At 42.7% G+C, this 21,900-nt stretch overlaps 1 protein-coding gene across 1 annotated transcript in view; it reads left to right on the top strand.

Moving 5' to 3' along the window:
* The window catches only part of LOC132109356 (uncharacterized), a 271,659-nt gene that overhangs the window by 98,139 nt on the left and 151,620 nt on the right, over nt 1-21,900 (top strand). The window contains exons 12-13 of the mRNA XM_059515376.1: nt 1,376-1,714; nt 2,015-2,248. Of these exons, the coding sequence (XP_059371359.1) occupies nt 1,376-1,714; nt 2,015-2,248 (573 nt within the window). The remainder of the gene's footprint in view (nt 1-1,375; nt 1,715-2,014; nt 2,249-21,900) is intronic.

The following is a 21,900-nucleotide window of genomic DNA, read 5'->3' on the forward strand; positions in this document are numbered from 1 at the left end:
AAGAAATATATTTTTTGATAAACAAACCCAAAACTGGCTATGTACTTGCTGTAGTGTGATTTGATTTGTGTCATGTGCAGGTGCGATGGATCGCGTACAAACCAATAGGGTGTCGGAATGGTATATGTTTATACTTCTCATCAAACCACAATCAAATTCACTCCATCTGGTTGGCACGATTTACCTGGATAGGTTTTTTTTTTTTTTTTTTTTTTTTTAATGATGACAAGCCGGAATGAAAGCAAGGTGAAATGAAATAGCAGTAACAAACCTATTTTTAAAATGTAAGGAGATACTTGCGTGAAAATGTAAGGAGTAGATGTAAAAAGTAGGCTGAAAAATAAATATTCCAGTAAAGTATAGATACCCAAAACTTCTACTTTAGTAAGTTAACAAAGTATTTGTACTTTGTTACTTGACACCTCTGTATTTTGGGTATTGTTTGAAGCCAAGATGCCCATTGAAAAGAGGTGGATTCAGGAGAGGAAGAGACAATTCAGGGAGGCATCAAAGGGCAGCACATCAGTGCAGGGTTGGCTGAACAATCCAACCAGTAGGTGAGACAGAGACTTTGCACTGTGATAAAGAGGACATGACACTGTGTAGGAGAATTGATTATTTAATCAGACTCATATTTTAGCCTACTAATGGCAATGTTTCATAATTACATTACATTTAAGATGAGGAAGAGCAGTCACAAGCCTCCAGACAATGTGAGGAAAATGTGGACCAGGAGGAGGCACATAGGGCAGGCACTGTAGGCCTAAGTGAGGATCACCAAATATGAGATGAGAGGACCATGCTACTGTAGAAAGTACAGAGTTAAAGAGCTGCATGCTAAATAATTGTAATCTAAAAAGACATAGGCTATTTAGAGGTCATTTCAAAGATCTTTCCTGAGCAGAACATAAATACCACTAGTGACTATCAGTGACTTGATAGGATATTGATAGATGTATTGATATATTGATGATTTTCATGACTCAAGTCTCAAGTGTTTTTCAAGTGTTTTTCTGAGTTATTATTAGTTGTAGTTAAGGTGATTGAGTGCTGTATTTCATTATTTTACTTCTTTGTGTATATATATATATATATATATATATATATATATATATATATATATATATATATATTCTCAGTCCTTCATATAGCCCGTGAGTTTTTTTGTTTTGTTGGGGAGGGGGGGTTGGCTTTTTTCAGGTCAGAGCAACTGCCCCTCAAAATTCCTGTGCACGTCCCTGCACACAAATGACAGTTACTTGAGAGAAAGGAGGAGAGCATCAGTGTTTATGATGAAGAAGAACAGAGATTTTAGTTCATGATATCTGTAGATTTCAGCACATTTGTGTGTGTGTGTGTGTGTGTTGTTCTTCAGGTCTGGATCAGTTCTGCTGGTTTGGTCAGTCTGATACCTGTTACACAGCTCTGGGACACAAACTCAATCTGCTGATGGTGCTGGATGCTAGTAAATATGATCTGAAGATAACAAAGAGAATAAACTACTACACAGCGGATGGTCCAGTTTGTAGAGTAAAGAATGACAGGATGAGGATGAGTCAGTGTGATCTTTATAATAACAGACCTGAAGTGACAGTCATTAATGGCATACTGATAATAAACTATGTGATCAGAACAGATTCAGGAAATTACACATTAAGACTCGATCACCCAGATGGCTCAGAAACATCTCGAGATCTTCAAGTGATTGTTGAAGGTACAGAAACTCTCTCATCAGACTCATTACAATCTCATGTTCTCCAAAGATCTCACTCTCATGCAAATGAATTAGTTGAATCTCTGTGTTTTATTGCAGCTCGTTATTAAATATCTGGAAGAATTTAGTCAACAGAATCTGCACTTTTCATGTACTAAGTCTATTTTCATAATGAAATGCCAGTGTTTAATTCAGCAAGTCCAGCTATCAGATGAAAACTTTGGTTAAGAAATGTCTTGATATTGACTCATAATGAGTAGAGATAAAAGTCATGTGACTGTGATGTGTCCCTCCCTCCAGCTCCTATTGGCTCAGTGGAAGTGTCAATCATCTGCTCCTCCAGTGGGGTGATGAGGGTGTTCTGCTCCTCTGAGGGAGATCAGCTCCTCTACAGCTGGACTCTGAATGGAGGTCCACTGATGGATGGAAACACCAGCATTGATCTGGATGAGGGAACTGATGGAGACATCAGCTGCAGCATGAAGAACCACGTCAGTCACGCACAGAAGACCATTAGACTCAAACCATGTCCTGGTGAGGTTTTAATACATGAATCACCAGATACTGTACATATATATATTAGGGATATGCCGGTATCAAATTTTCCTGTTGCGGTTAATTGATAATGCTTTTATCACAGTAAACGGTATTATCACGGTATTGAAATTTTGTTTTAAAAAAGTGGTCATAATACAGTATAACAGGTTAAATAACTTTTTTTTCTTATAACAAAAATAACTAAACATTTAAAACAATTAAACAATACAGAAAAATATATAAAAGTTAAATGTTTTACACATTAAAGTGCAAAAGAACTATAAAAACCAATAGGTATCACTTTACAGTAAGACCTCATTAGTTAACCTTAGTTAATGCATTAACATTCAAGGCAAGTTTATTTATATAGCACATTTCATATACAATGGTAATTCAAAAAGAATGTAAAAAAAAAAGTCATGAAGAAAAATAATCACAAAAATAAAACAAGTAATTTAAGAACTTGAAAATGAAAAGTTTAAAAAATTTACTTAAAATTAATTTAAGACAGTTTAAAAATAGAAAATGATTTTACATAAAATACAGTGCAATACATAAAATTTAGTGTAATCAGTTCGGACATCGCATAGTGCTCATTCAATAAATGCACAGATAAACAATGAGCAATAGCTACATTTACTATAGAAGTTATTAATCTTTGTTAAAAAATACAAGTCTTAGTTCATGTTAGCTCATTAAATAACAGTTGCAACTTTCAATTTTAACAATGTGTTATTAAATATCGGAATACCTAAGATGAATGAATGTTCAGCAGAATAATTTTTTCATTGGCAATTTATGTTAAATAATGAAGCCACAATGTAAAGTGTGAATGAACAATAAAAGATCAAAACACTTTCAAACTGTAACGGAATCACAAGAGGCAGACAGGTGGTAAGTAGAAATGAGATGTATTAAACAAGTGCAACAGGGCCGGGATGCAAAGGTGAGTAATGAAGTTGAAGATATCGTTCTCTGTGACTTAACTGAATGGTAACCAAAGTCTCTGGTTTAGGAGCTGGAGGAAGAGATCGGGAAGGTTCCAAAGTCTCTGGTTTAGGAGCTGGAGGAAGAGATCGGGAAGGTTCTCCGAAGGAAGGCGGATGGCTGACGGCTGATGAACGGGAATGATGACTTCAGAAGGTAAGTGGTTTTCTTAGAGGTGAGTAGCTCGGGTGAGTCTGTTGTCAGTGGTATTGACGAGGCCAGACGATGACTGGTGAGTGAGAGTGGTTTATAAAGGACATGAGATGATGAGATGGCCAGGTGAGGGTGATTAGTATTCAGGGGAGAGTGAACGAGAGGGTGGAGCGAGTGAAGATGACGGCGTGGCAGTGACAGTACCCCCCCCCCCCCCCCTGAGGTGGCTCTTGACGACTGGGAAAAGGGACGAGTATGGCGACGAGGTCTCCCGCGACCTCTAGGTGCAGGACGGTCCGGATGGTCAGAATGGAACTGGGTGAGTAGTGTAGGATCAAGGATGTCATCTTGATGAACCCAGGAACGCTCCTCAGGTCCATAGTCCTCCCAGTCGACCAGGTATTCCAACCGGGGACCTCGTCGCCGAGAGTCTAAGATGTTGTGGACTCTGTAGATGGCCTCCTCTTCAACAGGAACGGGAGGAGGAGGTACATCCGCCGGGGCAGGATCTGAGGAGGGAGGAGTGACAGGTTCAGTGTGAGGTTTGAGCAAGGATACATGGAATGATGGTGCAATTTTATACTCAGGAGGAAGGTTGAGACGATAAGTGACGTCATTGAGCTGCCTCTGCACAGTGAATGGTCCGATGTATCGAGGACTTAGCTTTCTGCAGGGCAGGCGGAGACATATGTCCCGCGGCGAGAGCCATACCTTTTGCCCGGGATGGTATTGAGGAGGTTCGGTTCTACGACGGTCGGCTTGTCTCTTGTGTCTCCGCACTGCCTGCTGAAGGTGTACATGAGCTGAGTCCCATACCCTCTCGCTTTGATGGAACCAGTAGTCGACAGCAGGAACTTCCGACGGTTCACCAGACCAAGGGAAGAGAGGAGGTTGGTAACCTAAAACACATTGGAATGGTGTGAGTCCAGTGGTGCTCTGGCGGAGGGAATTCTGGGCATATTCGGCCCAGGGGAGGAACTGGTTCCAGCTGTCTTGGTACTGGTGGCAATAAGATCGGAGGTACCGTCCAATCTCCTGGATCTTCCGCTCAGTCTGGCCGTTAGTCTGAGGGTGATGTCCAGAGGAAAGGTTTACCGTGACTCCGAGGAGTTTGAAGAAGGCTTTCCATACCCGAGAGATGAACTGTGGTCCACGATCTGAGACAATCTCTTCAGGGATGCCGAAGTTTCGGAAGACGAAAGTGAAGAGAGCTTCGGCTGCTTCAAATGTGGTAGGTAATCCGGGCAATGGTATCAGCTTACATGATTTGGAAAACCTGTCCACTACGACGAACACACAAGTGTTTCCGTTGGATCGAGGAAGGTCTGTCATGAAGTCTATCCCAAGATGGGACCACGGACGATGAGGAATGGGTAGAGGAACGAGTTTCCCCTCCGGAAGTCTTCTGGGAGTATTGGTAACAGCGCAGACTGATCATCTCTTGATGTAACGTGAGACGTCCTGGGAGATGGATGGCCACCAGTACCGTTGAAGGAGGAGCGAGAGGGTACGCCTACTACCTGGATGTCCAGAGCCCGGGGTAGAATGTGCTGAGTCCAGAAGGCTGGTACGGAGTTGAGGTGGTACGAAGATGAGGCCTTCTGGACCTCCCGGTGGAGCGGGTTGAAGATTGTTTGCTTGGGCGATTTGGTCATCAATGTCCCATAAGATGGGGTTGAGGAAGATGGCTGGAGGGAGGATAGGTTCAGAAGAGTTTTCATCAGAAGATGCTTGATGAATACGAGATAATGCGTCAGCCTTGGAGTTCTTGCTACCGGGACGATAGGTGACCCGGAAATCGAATCTGGTGAAGAAGAGTGCCCAACGGGCCTGACGAGGGTTCAACCTTCTAGCTTCTCTCAGATATTCCAGATTTCTATGGTCGGTTAGGACTTCGAATTGATGATTAGCTCCCTCCAGCCAGTGTCTCCATTCTTCCAGTGCTAATTTGATAGCCAGTAGTTCCCGGTTACCGACATCATAGTTCCGCTCCGCCGGGGACAGTTTCTTGGAAAAGAAGGCACATGGAGTGAAGGCACATTTGGAGTGAAGGCACATGGATGGAGTTTGGGAGGCTCAACCTGCCGCTGAGACAATACAGCACCAACACCAGTGGAAGAAGCGTCGACTTCAATGATAAATGGAAGATCGGGGTTGGGATGTACCAGTATTGGGGCAGAGGCAAACGCATCTTTGAGGTCATGGAATGCTTGGAGGGCTTCAGATGATAAGGACAGAGACTTCGGCCAGCCTTTCAGAGAAGAAGTTAATGGAGTACTGATGAGACTGAAACCCTTGATGAATCTTCAATAGAAATTGGCAAATCCTAAAAACCGCTGAAGCTCCTTTACCGAAGTGGGCTGTGGCCAGTTGTGAATGGTTTCCACCTTCCTCTGGTCCATTTGTACTCCGTGTTGGTCAATGATGAAGCCCAAGAACTGTACGGAGGGAATATGGAACTCACACTTCTCCAGCTTCAGATACAGTTGGTGTTCTCTCAGCTTTTCTAGGACTTGGATGACATGTTTGCGGTGTTCAGAAAGTGAAGAGGAGTAGATGAGTATGTCGTCGATATATACTATGACGAACCTATTGAGGTAGTTCCTGAAGACCTCGTTCATGTATCCCTGGAAGACTGCTGGGGCGTTGGATAATCCGAAGGGCATGACGAGGTATTCATAATGGCCGGAGGGGGTGACGAACGCGGTCTTCCATTCGTCGCCCCGCCTAATGCGAATGAGATTGTAGGCTGAACGAAGGTCTAATTTGGTGAAGATTTGGGCTCCACGCAGCTGTTCCAAAGCTGCTGGAACCAGAGGAAGGGGATAGCTATACTTGATGGTTTGAAAATTCAGATGTCTGTAGTCGATGCACGGCCGCAAGCCTCCGTCCTTTTTACCCACGAAGAAAAAGCTTGAAGCTGCAGGGGAGGTTGAGGTCCGAATGAACTGTTGATTGAGGGCTTCCTCCACATACTCCTACATGGCCTTCTGCTCTGGGATGGACAGAGGGTAAATGCGTCCTTTAGGTAAGGTGGCTCCAGGTAGTAGGTCGATTGCACAGTCCCATGGCCGATGAGGTGGTAGTTTAGTTGCGAGTTGCTTGCTGAATACATCCTGGAACGCCCCATACTCAGAAGGAATCAATACAGACTGTTGAGTTTCGGGACTCTCAACGGTGGTTGAACTAACTCGGAACGAGCGCTCATTCTTAGATGAAGAGGGAGGTGAAGGTTTCTTGATTGAAGACAAGCAGTTAGAAAAGCAATATTCACCCCAGCATAAGATCTCTCCGGACCTCCAGTCGATGGTGGGTTGATGTTGAACCATCCAGGGGCGTCCCAGGATGAGCTCGGCAGTTGACTCCTCCAGCACCATAAACGAGATCCTTTCAGTATGAAGACATCCAATCTGGAGAGTGATAGTTGGGGAAAAATGACAAATCCTTCCTCGACCCAGGGGTTTGCCTTGGATAGTTTGTACTCTGAGATCTTGAAGAGCTTTGTGTTTTCGAAGGTTCATTTTTTCGAGTAGTTGGGTGGAGATGAAATTCCCTTTGGCACCGGAGTCGAGTAGGGCTTGCGCTGAGACACAATTTGAGATTGAGAGTTTCAATTTTAGGGGGAACTTGAATGGTGCTTACCGCAGTGCGCGGGGGATGAATAGGACAGCCACTGAGGAGATGTTGATCAGAAGCGCAGTACAAGCACAGATGATTCTGAATCCTTCTTTGACGTTCAACGGTGGAGAGATGATAGGAGTCGATTTGCATGGGCTCTGGTGCTGGAGGAGCGAGAGAAGGTGCAGGGAGCGGAGAACTGGCAGCGGCTGGTGATGTGTAACCACAGGCTGTGAGACGTTGAGAGACTTGAATAGTTTTTTGGATGAGATTCTCGAGACCCATAGCGTCATCATAAACAACCACTAGTTGCCGGATTTTCGGATTTAAGCCGTGTCGAAACACTGTCATTAAAGCGGTCTCATTCCAGTCGCTAGAGGCCGCCAGAGTGCGGAAACGGAGAGCATAGTCACATACCGAAGATGATCCTTGATGAAGATTGAAGAGCTGGTCATGAATGGAGAGTTCTTCAGCGGACACACCGAAAACCTCTTTGAAATGCTGAAGAAAACTGGAAAGAGACTGGGTTATAGGTGAGTTAGAGTTCCATATAGATTGAGCCCATTGAAGGGCGCGGCCAGATAAAAGAGATATAATGAAAGCAATACGGGCAGAGTCATTATGAAACTGATGCGGTTGCATTTCGAAATATAGTGAAACCTGGAGAAGGAAGCTGCTGCAGTTCTCCGCCTCGCCTGAGTATGTCGCTGGTCGGGCCATGGGACTTGCAGAGGCAGCTACCGAAGCAGCGGGTGTTTGCGGAAGTGAAGGTGAGTGGAGATCTTGGCGGTCAGCAGCGATGACAGGAGGATTTTTTAGTATGGCTTGACTGACGGCTTGAACCAGTTCAGCGAAAGTGTCCCGCTGCGGCGGATCCTCGGGTTCTGATGCAGCTTGCATAGTGATGGTCTGGCCTTCTGTCACGGAATCACAAGAGGCAGACAGGTGGTAAGTAGAAATGAGATGTATTAAACAAGTGCAACAGGGCCGGGATGCAAAGGTGAGTAATGAAGTTGAAGATATCGTTCTCTGTGACTTAACTGAATGGTAACCAAAGTCTCTGGTTTAGGAGCTGGAGGAGGAGATCGGGAAGGTTCTCCGAAGGAAGGTGGATGGCTGACGGCTGATGAACGGGAATGATGACTTCAGAAGGTAAGTGGTTTTCTCAGAGGTGAGTAGCTCGGGTGAGTCTGTTGTCAGTGGTATTGACGAGGCCAGACGATGACTGGTGAGTGAGAGTGGTTTATAAAGGGCATGAGATGATGAGATGGCCAGGTGAGGGTGATTAATATTCAGGGGAGAGTGAACGAGAGGGTGGAGCGAGTGAAGATGACAGCGTGGCAGTGACACAAACAATATCTAGGGCATTTTTAGTCCAGATAAAAAAAAAAATGAATGTTTGAAGATAAATAGCCTATTAAGTCTAAATATTTCAGTAGTTGGCTCTGTAATAAACACCATAGGGTAAACACAAATCTGAATGTTTTTTTAAGATTATTTAAATATGGTTTAGAAAGTAACAGCTGCTTTATTTACTGTGTTTACAGGGTAAGGGCTGCATTTAGCGCCATCTGCTGTCAGATAGTGAATGTGCTTTCATTCAGCGCGTCTCTCACATGTTCCTCATGTGCTTCTCATGCGCCGCTTGTTTACATCAGAGCTCTTTCAAGCAGCATACAGCGATGTTGTGCATTTTAAGCAGCTGATGGGAATACTATTCTTAAAATGCATTCCAAATTCTAAATAATTTGTAATGTATATTTATTCACAGTATTTAAAAGTGCCCACGATAACAATATTGTGCATATTAATCACCACAATATATTGCATTACCGAATACCGGCACAAGTCTAATATATATATATATATATATATATATATATATATATATATACACCACAGCAACACCAATGACGTAAAGCAGTCAAGTCTCTTAATTCTTGAAAATCATCACTAGTTTGTTTCAGCTTGATCTCAGCAGTTAATTATGTTTATCTGCTTCATAGAGAAAGCAGCTGATTCTGTGCTGATGTTTTTTTCAGGATCAACTACTGCAGCTGTGACCTCTAGTGTGACCTCTAGTGTGACCAGCAGCACACAGACATCAGAATGTGGTACGAGTTTAACAAACACACTCCTGGAAACATGAAGGATGGGGTTTTGTATTGTGTCTAATTCTTGTTGTTCAGTGTGTTCAGTGTCTGTGGTGTTTGTTGTGGTCCAGAGTCTTGAGCTGATGTTTCTGTTCGGTCTGTTAGGAGCTTTTCACATCTACATGAGACACACATCAGGTGAGAGACATTTATCATCATCATTATAGATTTGACAAGCAGATATTAAGAGTGTGAAGATGATGATGATGATGATGCTTTTAGGAAAGAAACAGGAAGATCAGAAAGTGAGGATGAGAAGATTTAGAGAAGGACATGAACACACAGCAGAAGATTCATGAGAGCAGCAGCAGATCATCACATCAATTTACACTATAATCTCTCTGATTCTCACATCAATCCAGCTTTCAGCTGCCAATACAACCAGGAGACAGAAGAAGCTTTCATAATCGACACTGATCTTTACATGTTTTGTGTTTATTTCTTGTAGAGCATGTTGATGTATGTCTGTGAGCATTATTTCTTTCAGCTATGAATCGGCTGCTCATGAAATCTCCATTTAAACTAATTTAGAGGCAGAATAGACTTGTGATGAATGAATTAAACCAGACTGACTACAGTTTAGTCATGAGGTATTTTTTTAATTAGTTCATGTACATTTGTTTTTGCATTAGTTTATTCATTTGTCTTTATATTTTGAATGAACTAGCAGTATTTTTGTTTCATAACATGGAACACTTTTTGTTTATTCATGATAAAACTCTTCTGGCTGATTGTGAAGTCATTCTGTGTGTTTATTTTCTAGTTATTCCATACCTCTGCTTTTTCATTTAGTATCTGTCTCTTCATTTAAAGTGTCAGACCAGATGTTTTAACAGTTCAAATCTGTTTATCTTCATCTGTGTCTCAGTTTTAGGTTGTCACTATAAAAATTAAATAATATTAAATGTGATCTTGACAACTTTTTCACTGGGTTTCATTGATTTGTTTAGCTTTGCTTTGTTTTAAATTTAGGCTCCACCTCAAAATTGCATTTCAGACACCATTTCTATTGATATGAATCAAAAGCTTTTTAATGAGCTCGTACATTTTTTTACTTTTATTTAGTAAGTGTTTTTCTTTTTTTGCTCTTAGAAAAGCGCATTGATAAAATTTTAACAATGTCCTGCCATACAATAATTACAGGCTTTTACACTTTTAGAAGTGTGACTGTGTAATGATTCTTCTTTCTCTTACTTTCACTTTTGTGTGTGTTGAAGTAGGAACTGCTAAATCGCAGTAACAATCTCTAAAAACTTCCTCTTACTTTCCCTGTAATAGTCAGATAATATCCTGATGTGTCAGTAGAGCTGCTGTCTGTCAGTGAGACTCGATCTGACTTTGTTCTGAAACTGGACTTTAGAGAAATGATGCTCATCTTTGGACTGATGCTGCTGCTGCTGCTGCAAACTGCTGCATGTGAGTCACTTTTAAAGTGGTCACCACGGTGAGCGTGGAAGACTGTTGTCTAGCTGTAGGAGAAGTTGTGGGACATGAGACTATCATGTCAGCCTCTAAAATGAACAGTGATACAGTTGTCTTTCTTAACTCTCTTGAAAAAGCAAATCAGTTAAGACTGGAATCCAGTCCTCCCACTCTCCATGCCATCTAAAAAAGTTTTGCTGTCCAATGTTCTGCCTTTCATAAGTGATGAACCATTAGTGAGAATTATGTCTTGATATGGCATATTGGTATCACCTATTAAGATGATACCAACTGATTGTGGTTTGCCTATTTTAAAACATGTGGTGTCTTGTAGATGATTTTGTTTACATGATTTTTAAAGCTGATAAGGAGCTTGACCTATCACTGCATCTGAAAGTTGATGATTTTGACTGTATCTATGCAACAACTGACAAAATGTAATGTTTTAATTGTTGCGAGGTGGGTCACTTGCTTTGCGCTTGGCCTGGTAAAAAAAAAAAAACAACTTGGCGAATGATGAAAATGCTGGCAAGCCTGTTAAGGCTGGACTGTCTAACACTGCCCCACCTGTGGCATATACAGGTGCAGTGGAGGAGAGCACTATTATGAATTTGTCTGAGAGTGAAAGCGCAACGAATGCGATTCAGGTAACTGATCCCAAAAATGCGGATTAGGTAAATACATTGGCTAGGGCTGAAACCTTGAATGCTCAGTCTCGTAAGTCCGCTATTAAGATGGACAAGAAACAAAGCGATAGCGCTGTGAACATTTTGCAGCCCAATTTTTTTTGTGATGGCATTGAAATGGAGACAGGGCAAAGTGAATTTAAATTCATCTAAAAGGAAAAAATCTGGCGATTTTCAAGCCGTTAAGGCTAAGAAAGCAGATGTAGAGGATGTTTATGGTGAGGATAGATTGGAAAGTGGAAGTGAGTCTTCCGATTCCAGCGTCAGTTTATCTCAGAGTGACTTTTCTAGCTGAAGTTATAAAGTGGATGACATTAACCTCTTTCTCAGTCAGAGCCACAAAAAATAAGAGAGATGTGTGTGTTGATGAGTATTTTCCTGACATTTAGCAGTTTGTTGGAAAAAGGTATTTTATGTCGGAGGGGATGTTTACCAACAAAGAGATATATCGATTAAAGAAGATTAACTTCTGACAATGCTAATGAAGAGTCTGAGAAAGCCTAATAGCTTGGCTATTGATGTGGATGGTATGTGTTGAGTGCTGCTATGGTTCCCGTTTTTGTCTTCTTATCTAAAAATGCATGAAGTGAATATTGCAATGTTGAATGTAAATGGTGCAAGAGCAGAATTATTTGAGGTAGTTAAACAAAACAGAATTGATGTTGTTATGTTGCAAGAAAAACACAGTGACTTAAATAATGTTGCTGATTTGGCAGGGAAGTGGGAGGGGGTCTCAGTTTTGAGCCACAATACCTCACTTACCTCATTTGCTAAAACTTTCAGTCCACATTCTCATCAGGTTGAGAAAATAGATAAAGGTAGATTTTTTAAAGTAAGAACCACTTTTGAATTTTTTTGTTTTGTTTTGTTTTTATTTTTGTGTATATTCCAATTTCAAAAGTAGAAATAACTATTTTTCTGAATATATTGTGCTCTGTTGCAAAAATGCTGTGGGAGAGGAATTTTTTTTCTCTGGTGGTGATTTTAATTGTCCGGTGTCCAATTTGGACAGGATTTACATTAAATGGAAATTATTATGATGTCAGAGGTCACATATGAATATTATTATGATGTCAAAGTTCAAAATTATTTACCCTCTCATAAATTGCTAATCCAGCTTGTTAAGACACAACTTTTGCGACATTTGTTGACAGTCTCACGGGAAACAAAGACAATATAAGTAATTAAATTTGATATAACTTATTGAGTTGTTCTGATCAGTGGACCTTCACAATATTTGAATGAAACTGGGGTGGATCTTTTAGAGGAAAAGACCATTAAGTCAAATTTTTAGGAGAATAAGCCGTAATGCGATTAAGCAATTAGCTCATTGTGACTGTGAGGTGGAATGTGGCGAGTCTGCAAAAAGGGGCATGTTAAACTCTAAAACGTCTATACACTGAAGAGCCGCACTTAGAAGAAGTGTGGGGAAGTGATAAGAGTTGTGAGATTAGAAGCGGTTTAATGTGGCAGGTCTGCGCTAAAGGTAATGCTGTTTTGAGAACCCTAAAGCGTTTAAACACGCTAAAGTAAAAAGGTACCTTTATGAATTATAGTGGCTAGAATCGTGGGCCTTCTGATTTTGACAGTAAAGCTGTTCAATGTTTGGGAATAAGACAGATCAGCTCAACTGAAAAGTTTTTTAAAAATTTAAAAGTTGTTTTATTTTGAGTTGTCAGCTAGAGAGAGAGAGAAAGAGAGGGGAGGGCAGGACCCATCCCTTTTGCAGTTAACATACACACACACACACACACACACACACACACACACACTCACTCACATGCACACACAGAGTTAAATATATCCTTGTTGCTGAGAGCCTGAGACACAGATCTTCTGCAAAAATGACAGAGACTGGCTGCAATAGCAGAACCATATCTGCTTGGTACTTGGAAAAGAAGAACAAGAAGCAAGACAAGTTTTTGAAGAAAAGACTGAATGTCGATGCTTCTTTGGATGAACAGTTTAAATGGTTCAAGATCCAAAAAGACTCAGTCAACTTGAAAGCCTTTCCGATTCTGGCAGCCCACTGGATTGTGAAACAAGGTGGAATTTGTTGCAGTTCAGATGGGAGTCCAGTTCCACTTCTTGAAGCAATGAAGCCTCAGATTGAAGCATATAACAAGTTGAATAAAATCATGTCCATTACATGTTTAGAAAAAGATAACACAATCATTGATGATTCATTTGATCCAGATTGGACAAATATAATAGCCGAGGCTGAAAGAAAATATTTGCAAGAACCAGTAAACTCAGCAAAAACTGAAATGCCTCCTCCATATAACCCAATTTATCCAACTTTGCCTGGACAATGTAAAGGTTCTAGTAAGCCAAATAGAGGACCAGTTCACAAAATATTTATTGCATCCGCACAGGTTGCTCCAGTAATAACCAGATCCAAAACAGCCCAGCCAAACAGAGACATGTCGCGATATACACCAGCACCTGCCTCTGATTGGGGTGATGAGACAAGAGAAGATGACATGATCGCAGTTGATAAGGTTGGTCCTGAATTTTCTTCACCTGCTGTTAAAAAGGAAGAATTACAATCTTAAATGATGATGGAAGAAAGACTATTCACACCAGGAGAACGTCAAGCCATTCTTATAGCTTTGCCTCCTCTGAAGAGACAAGATCCAAACACAGAGTTTTGGTGAGAATTAGATTCCTTGGTTGAATCACATCAAATATCACTAAAAGACATACACACCATTGTAAAAGCTAAAATCCTAAGAGACAGATGGGTACGCTTGCCAGTGTCAATAACGACAGCCCAATGGATAGAATTGTGGGTTGATGGCCAGGGACAACCCCTGGGTCTTTGGAGAGCCTTAGATGAGTTCTGAAAAGAAATCCAAGATATCCTGGGCAGCGAAAGATTCCTTTCACATCGGTAACATTGATTAAGCAAAAAGATGATGAATCTCCAGATGAATATGCCCTGCGTAAATGGAATGCTTATGAAAGATGGTCTCGCTGTGCTAAGAAAAAACCAGACAGAGATGATGTACAGTTTACCGACACACTTGTGGATGGTTTTAGCACAAAATATCAACAAGCCTTATTACTTGGAGTTAATCCAGGAGAATCATTTGACCAAATTATGCAATGGGCTGGTCGTCTAGAGATGGCTATTAGATCAAACAAGGATGAAGGAAACAGGCCAAATCGAAGAGGAGTGGCATTCGTTCAATCCAACAGCAATGCAGATAAGATTTTTAAGGTCTGCCACAATTGTGGAAAGCCTGGCCACATCATAAAAGACTGTTGGGCTAAAGGAGATGGAGCAGAAGGTAAAGGCCAATCATTTAAACAGGTTAATGCCAAAAACAATGATAAAACATCTCGAGGAAAGACGTGGACTGAAGCACAAGTTCGTCAGCAAACGAACGAATTGGATTGTGGTAAAGCCAACATTGACCCTGTTATTATTGAGGGACCGATACATGCCCCTCATAAACAATACCCCATTCGACCAGAAGCAAGACAAGTTGTGGTAGAGATTGTGGCAGATTTGGAAGCTGAAGGAATTGTCCGACGAGCTTCTTCTACTACCAACAGCCCTGTATGGCCGATCAGGAAATCAGATAACTCATGGAGACTAACCATTGATTACACAAGACTCAACAGTGTAACACCAAAACCACATCCTATTGTGGCTAACCCTGCTACCATTCTGAATGATATTCCAGGGAATGCAAGAATCTTCACGATCTTAGATGTGCTGTCGGCATTCTGGTCTATACCTATTGATGAAAAATCTCAAGAAAAATTGGCCTTCACTGTCAGCGCAACCCAGTATGTTTGGAACAGACTTTCACAAGGTCTTAATATTTCTCCTGTTGTATTTCACAGAGCCCTGGACCAGTTCTTAACTGAGCGAAAAGCTGAATTTGAGAGATCAGGAAGTGTTTGCCTCCAATATGTTGATGACTTGTTGATTGCAAGCCCAGACGAGAATAGTCACATATATGCTCTAAATATTACCCTGCAAGCTCTAAGAAAAGGAGGATTCAAGGTTAACCCTGACAAAGCACAGCTGGCCAAAACTAAAGTTATTTATTTAGGCCAAGAAATATCTGCTGAGGGAAGGAGTTTGACAACAGAGCATGTAGAAGCATTACAGCAACTCCCAAAACCCCTGACAGTTACAGGGATGCGGAAGGTGATGGGACTTTTCAACTACTGTCGTCAGTATATACCTGATTTTGCCAGCCTCACTAGTCCTCTCATTGATCTGTATAAAGGGGGGAAGCCTGGAGTGGAACAGATAGAATGGACACCAGAAGCTGAGGAAGCATTTACCTCTATGAAAGAGAAACTGATTTCAGCCCCAGCCTTAGGACTTCCTGATGGTCATTTGCCATTTCATTTGTGGATCAGGGTGGGAGATGAGACCTACTAAGCAGTGTTGGGTGAAAAACCAGGTGATCGATATAAACCAGTTGGATACTTCTCCACAAAGATTCCTGTTACCATGATAGGTCAACCACGATGTATACAAGCCCTTGATGGTGCAACATGGGCAGTGAATGCTGTGGAAAATCTGATAGGTGCACAAACCATCACATTGCACAGCCCACACAGTATAGTAACGCTGTTGAACAACACAAACATCAAAACAATTACTGATTCGAGAAGAGCAAAATGGGAAGCAGCTTTGCTGAACAAGGACTTGAGAGTGGAAATCATCAGAGACACTTCCCTAAACCCCTCAACAATGATGCTGGAACTGCATGAGGGAACACCACACGAGTGTGAAAAACAAGTAGAGGAAGAAAGCCTTGGTCCAGTTAATCCAATTCCTCTTGAAAATCCAGATAAAGAGTTATGGGTCGATGAATCCAGTTATTACATTGATGGGAAACAACACACTGGAGGGGCTGTAGTGGAGGCTGATGGAACTGTTGTGAAGAAAGGAGCTCTTCTGGGGCAATTTTCAGCACAGGTAGCTGAGCTCATAGCACTTACGGAAGCTCTTGAACTATCAGTAGGAGATCGAGTCAACATCTATACAGATAGTCATTATGCTTTTCACATAAACCATCCTGTTGTGTTTTATGTGTTTCTTTTAATTTTCACAGAGGTATTAAATGGGAAGTCATGGCCTAATGGTTAGGGAGTCGGATTCGCAATCCAAGGGTTGTGAGTTCGAGTGAGTTCCACCCTAAACCTGTCCAAGATGGAAAAAGGCTATTTCTCTCACCATTTCAATTGGTGGGAAAATGAGAACTATGTTGGTCCCTACTGTAAAAAGTTTTATGGGTATGAAAACATGTTGGATAAAGACCAGACAATGTTCAATGGGTGGTATAGCATGGTCTCTGGTAAATTATTTCATTTCAGGAAGGAGTCGTACATGTACGGCGTGAACAATGCCATCTTATTACGAAAAGCGTGTATGAAATACAGATAAGCATTCATAGACTGCATTAACATTGACATTCACCATGCATTAAATCACAGCAAAGTGCAAATCAGCAGCTACTTTTTAGACGGTTACTATTAAGCAGACAGGTGAAGTACGAGCTAGAATTCAATCTGTGTTTATTCTTTGGACACAAATGCTGCTTTAATCCCCATAATACCCACCCCTTGTCAGGCATACCTTTCGGCATTCTCAGAAGATGGTTTCACGACAAGGTTGAGATTCTGCAAAACACGTATGCCTTGAAAATAGAGGTCCTGTGGGAGTGTGAATGGAACAAAATAAAACAGACTGACCTGTCAGTGATGGAGTTTATGAGTACTTATTCAGTTCCTGAGAGACATAAACCTAGAGATGCACTTTTTTCTAGGAAAAGCTATTTGATCATTCACCCCCAAATAATTTATAATGATTTTGAACCGATTGAAAATTATTAATGAGTTATAAAGGCCACTGTGTACCCACCGCACAAATTAAATCCACCTGTTTTTGCCTTAAAGATGCAGAGCCAAACTCATGTTCCCTTTATTCTGGACCTGTGCTCACACCAAAAACCAAGTGTCAAGCTGTAACCCCACTCTCTGGGGCTCTCTCTGGGTGTTGGGTCAGTATCAAGCTTTTAAAAGTGATCAAGAAGGGCTATGTTGTGGCCAAGGTCAATGAAGTTTGGCATTTCCCACAAAGGATGGATACGCTGTTATGCAAATAACGTAAATAAGTGTCCGGCTATCAAGCAAACATGATCCCGGATGCCCACAAAGCATCTTACATCTGTGAATATTATGAAAAAGAGGAATTTGTCTCGAACCCAAAAAGATCAGTCAGAACCCCGCTCAGATGTCTATAAACAAGTTATTGTTCAATAGTTTATGGGGGAGATTCTGTATGAGAGAGGATTTAGCACAAACCATACTTGTGAAAGACCCTGAAGAAATCACCAGTATTGGTTTGATAAAACTGGTATCCTGAAATACTTCACATTAATCTCAGAAGACATTGTGATTGTCAAGAATCATTCCCCCAAAGGGGATGTTCATCAGACACACAACATTAAGATGTTTATAGGCACCTTTACAAACCTTTAGTTTGGGCTCACACCCAACTGGAGCCGAATGACCTGATGGACAAACTCTGCAATTGTTGTCCATCTGCATAGACGGCTATGAACTCTGCTTGTATGGAAAAATTTCAGACTTACCCTATCAATGGGGTACTTGACAGTGGTTGAGAGCAATGTCTGGGCATGTGCCAGTCTCACGGACGGTTATACGGTCACTTTCTTGACAAAAAGCATTGCCTACATTATATTTAATTTATAGCCACCATCCTCATCGGCCATCAGACAGAAATTGTCTTTGCCTCTGAACATTTGTATTTTTATGTCAACACCGTTTAGCATAAATTTTTCATGAAAGAAAATATTGCTGTGTATCGGTGCGAACAGTTCCACAACCTTACTTTCGGGTGTGTAGAGCCATCGCTTGGCCAGACCTGCGTTACACCCCACAGGGTCAGTCTCATTCATCTGTCCTGATGTGTCTTTGAAAAACAGACCCGCTGAGAAAAGCGATTCCAGCGTATCTTTGCTGTAGTTGAGAAGACTCTCCATGATACATCAGTAAAGTATATTAGGCAGACTTCTGAAAATATAGTTACTCCAGTAATTTCTTAGGGATACCTTTGCAGTGTCTGGAATGTCAGCCCCATTAGGTCTTGTGATTTTAAGACATACAAACAACAGCGTTATTTAGGTTGAAATAATCTTTGACAGTTCCCGGTATAAAAAACTACAAAGACGACGATAAAGGCTGCATCAACAGGACTGTCAATAAATTCAACTCCGAACTGATGCACTTTCATAACATCTAATGCAGTAACGGCATGTAAGAATTTGTTTTTTTATGGTTCTCTTAACTGCAGTGTTTTGCTTTGCAGTTTTCTTACGCTCTCTGGGTGTAAATGAAAATACATTTTCTTTATCAAATGGCGACGCCTCTTTATACCTGGTGGTTTAGACAATCTCTTACAAGCCATGACCATAAGACCCGAACCGTCTTGAGCTTTACGATGACCGTTATACGATCTAGACATCATGTTTGAGACAACATCAGAAACTATATTTTTGGCAGCTGCTTTTAGGTGAGGTTTAGCAATGTTGAACCCCTTTTATAAAAATTGTACTGCCTGTCACGGTTGGTAAACCGTGATCTCTGGGTATTTGCACTTTGTGGTGAAGTCTGTGTGTTTCGCGTCTGAACTGATTAGTTTGTGGGAGTCTCCGTTAATTGTCATCAGCAGCAGCTGTCACTCATTACTCATTCCCTATATATTGGCTTGTCTCACGTCTTGTGTTTGTGAGATCGTTGTTTAATGTCGCTTACCCTGTTTGTTTGGCTTCAGTGTTGTCTGCGTGTGGATGTTCGTGTTTTCCCGGAACCTCATCCACTCTACGCACTTCCACTCAGCCACAAATACTTACCTTCGGCTCTATTCCCCGCAGTTCCTGTGCCATCCTCTCCTGCTGCCTTCTCACCGTCACCATCTGGATTCCTCACCACCTCACCACCATCTTGGATTGTCGTCTTCCCAGCATCATTGTCTTTTTCCTGTTTGTTTGTTTGTTTATTTATTTTCATTAAATCGTCTAACTCGCTATTGTTTCCAGTCCTTCCTTCACCCCACCGTCACAGAACGATCTCACCCCATGGAAGCAGCGAGCACCAACACCCTCACGGACTTTATGCACCACAGTGTGAAACGAATGGATCAGCAGCAGGAGAGCATCTCGAACACCGGACGCGCTGTCCAAGCGCTGGCGGCACAGGTGTCCGAGCTCACCCAGCAGATCCATCAGCTCACCTCTCCCACTGCGCCCATTGCACCGCCTGCGCCGCCCGTCCCCCGGGAGACCCCCAAGGATCACTTCCGGCGAGAGCCGCGACTTCCGGTGCCTGAAAGCTTCTCCGGTGAGCCTGCCTTTTGCAAAACTTTCTTGAATAAATATTTGTAATGAATTACAACCTTTGTAATCTTCGGCAAGAAGGAGGCGGGAACCGGCGGACAATCAAATGAAACTTTAATAACAAAATAAACACAAAACAGCGCACCAGCCCCTCACGGACGACTGGTGCGCGCAAATAAAAACCAAAACACAACTAAAATCCCAGGCCTGGTCCTCTCTCGTCCTTCACTGTCGTCGCTCCAGTTTTATATCCTTCCATCTCCTACGTGGGACTCGAGACCGGTGGTGGGCCGCAGGTGCCACTGATTTGCCCAATCACTGCCGGCCTCACTCGTGTTCCCACGTCCCTCGGCCCCGCCCCACTCGCCACAATATTCTATGCATTTCGCCTTGCAGCCAGCCTAGTCCAACGCGTCATACCATCTCTCCGGCTAGGGGGCACTCGAGTCGAGAGAACGCGGTCGGTCCCGTCGACGACCACGAGCCCATGCAGGTGGGTAGAGCTCGGCTGTCCCGGAGGGAGAGGGAACGGCGGAGATCCCAAGGACTATGTTTATACTGTGGAGGCTCAGAACACAACATCTACTCATGCCCGGTAAAAGAGCCAGCCCGGTAGTAAACTTGAGGCTACTATCGGGTGTGACCTCCGCTGGGAAGTCCTCAACAACATCATCGACCCTCCTTCCGGTAAAACTGCGGTGGAAGAATCACTCTCACGTATGTCACGCCCTTCTGGACTCCGGAGCCGAAGGTAATTTCATTGATTCTTCCCTTGCACATCACCTGAACATTCCTGTCCTACCTCTGTCTCTCCCCATCCATGTCACCGCACTCAACGGCCAGGAACTGCCTCACGTCACACACCACACAGAACCCATCACACTACTCACTTCTGGAAATCATCGCGAAACCATATCCTTTTTTCTCATGGACTCCCCTGTTGCTCCCATTGTGTTAGGTCACCCCTGGTTAACTAAACATAATCCACGAGTGGAATGGGGTTCCAACACAGTCACATTGTGGAGTGAAAGTTGTCATGAGTCTTGTCTGGTTTCTGCTTGTCCTGTTGTGCCTGTTTCTGTCTTTCAGAAGGAGAACATGGTTTTGCCAAACGTGCCCGTAGAGTATCTGGACCTGAAGGAAGTGTTCAGTAAGTCCCGTGCTGCTTCTCTTCCTCCGCATCGTCCCTACGACTGTGCCATAGATTTAGTGTCAGGTAAGTCTCCGCCTAAGGGCAAGTTATACTCTCTTTCGATTCCTGAGAGGGAAGCCATGGAGAAATACATTTCTGATTCCTTAGCATCTGGGTTCATCCGTCCTTCCTCTTCTCCAGCGGGGGCGGGATTCTTTTTTGTGGGTAAGAAGGATGGTTCCCTGCGACCTTGCATTGATTACCGAGAGCTGAACAACATCACGATAAAGAACACCTATCCTTTACCACTCATGTCTTCAGCTTTCGAAAGGTTGCAGGGAGCATCCGTATTCACAAAATTGGATTTACATAATGCTTATCATTTGGTCCGCATCAGGAAGGGGGATGAATGGAAAACCGCCTTTAATACCCCTAGAGGGCATTTTGAATACTTGGTGATGCCGTTCGGGCTCTCCAACTCGCCCGGGGTTTTCCAAGCACTCGTTAATGACGTGTTGAGAGATATGGTAGATCAGTTTATATATGTTTACCTGGATGACATACTGATTTTTTCTTCATCTCTCCAGGAACACGTTCAACACGTCAGACGAGTGCTCCAGAGGTTACTTGAGAATGGGCTTTTTGTTAAGGTGGAGAAATGCGTATTCCATGCACAGTCTGTCCCCTTCCTAGGATATATCGTCTCATCCGAGGGAATACGTATGGACCCTGACAAGGTTAAGGCTGTGATAGATTGGCCATCTCCAGATTCCCGTAAGGCCCTACAGCGGTTTCTGGGGTTCGCCAATTTCTATCGGCGTTTCATTCGCAATTTCAGCCAACTAGCCTCACCTCTGACAGCCTTGACCTCTCCCAGTACTCCGTTCAGGTGGTCGGACGCAGCCGAGGCTGCGCTCACTAACCTCAAAAGCTGCTTCGTTTCGGCTCCCATACTTGTGGCCCCTGATCCCACACGGCAGTTTGTGGTGGAGGTCGACGCGTCAGAGGTGGGGGTAGGAGCAGTGTTGTCCCAACGTGCTTCTTCGGACGATAAGGTACATCCTTGCGCGTTTTTCTCTCATCGATTATCTCCTGCTGAACGTAATTA

The sequence above is a fragment of the Carassius carassius genome, chromosome 29, assembly GCF_963082965.1.
Source record: "Carassius carassius chromosome 29, fCarCar2.1, whole genome shotgun sequence".
NCBI lineage: Eukaryota > Metazoa > Chordata > Actinopteri > Cypriniformes > Cyprinidae > Carassius > Carassius carassius.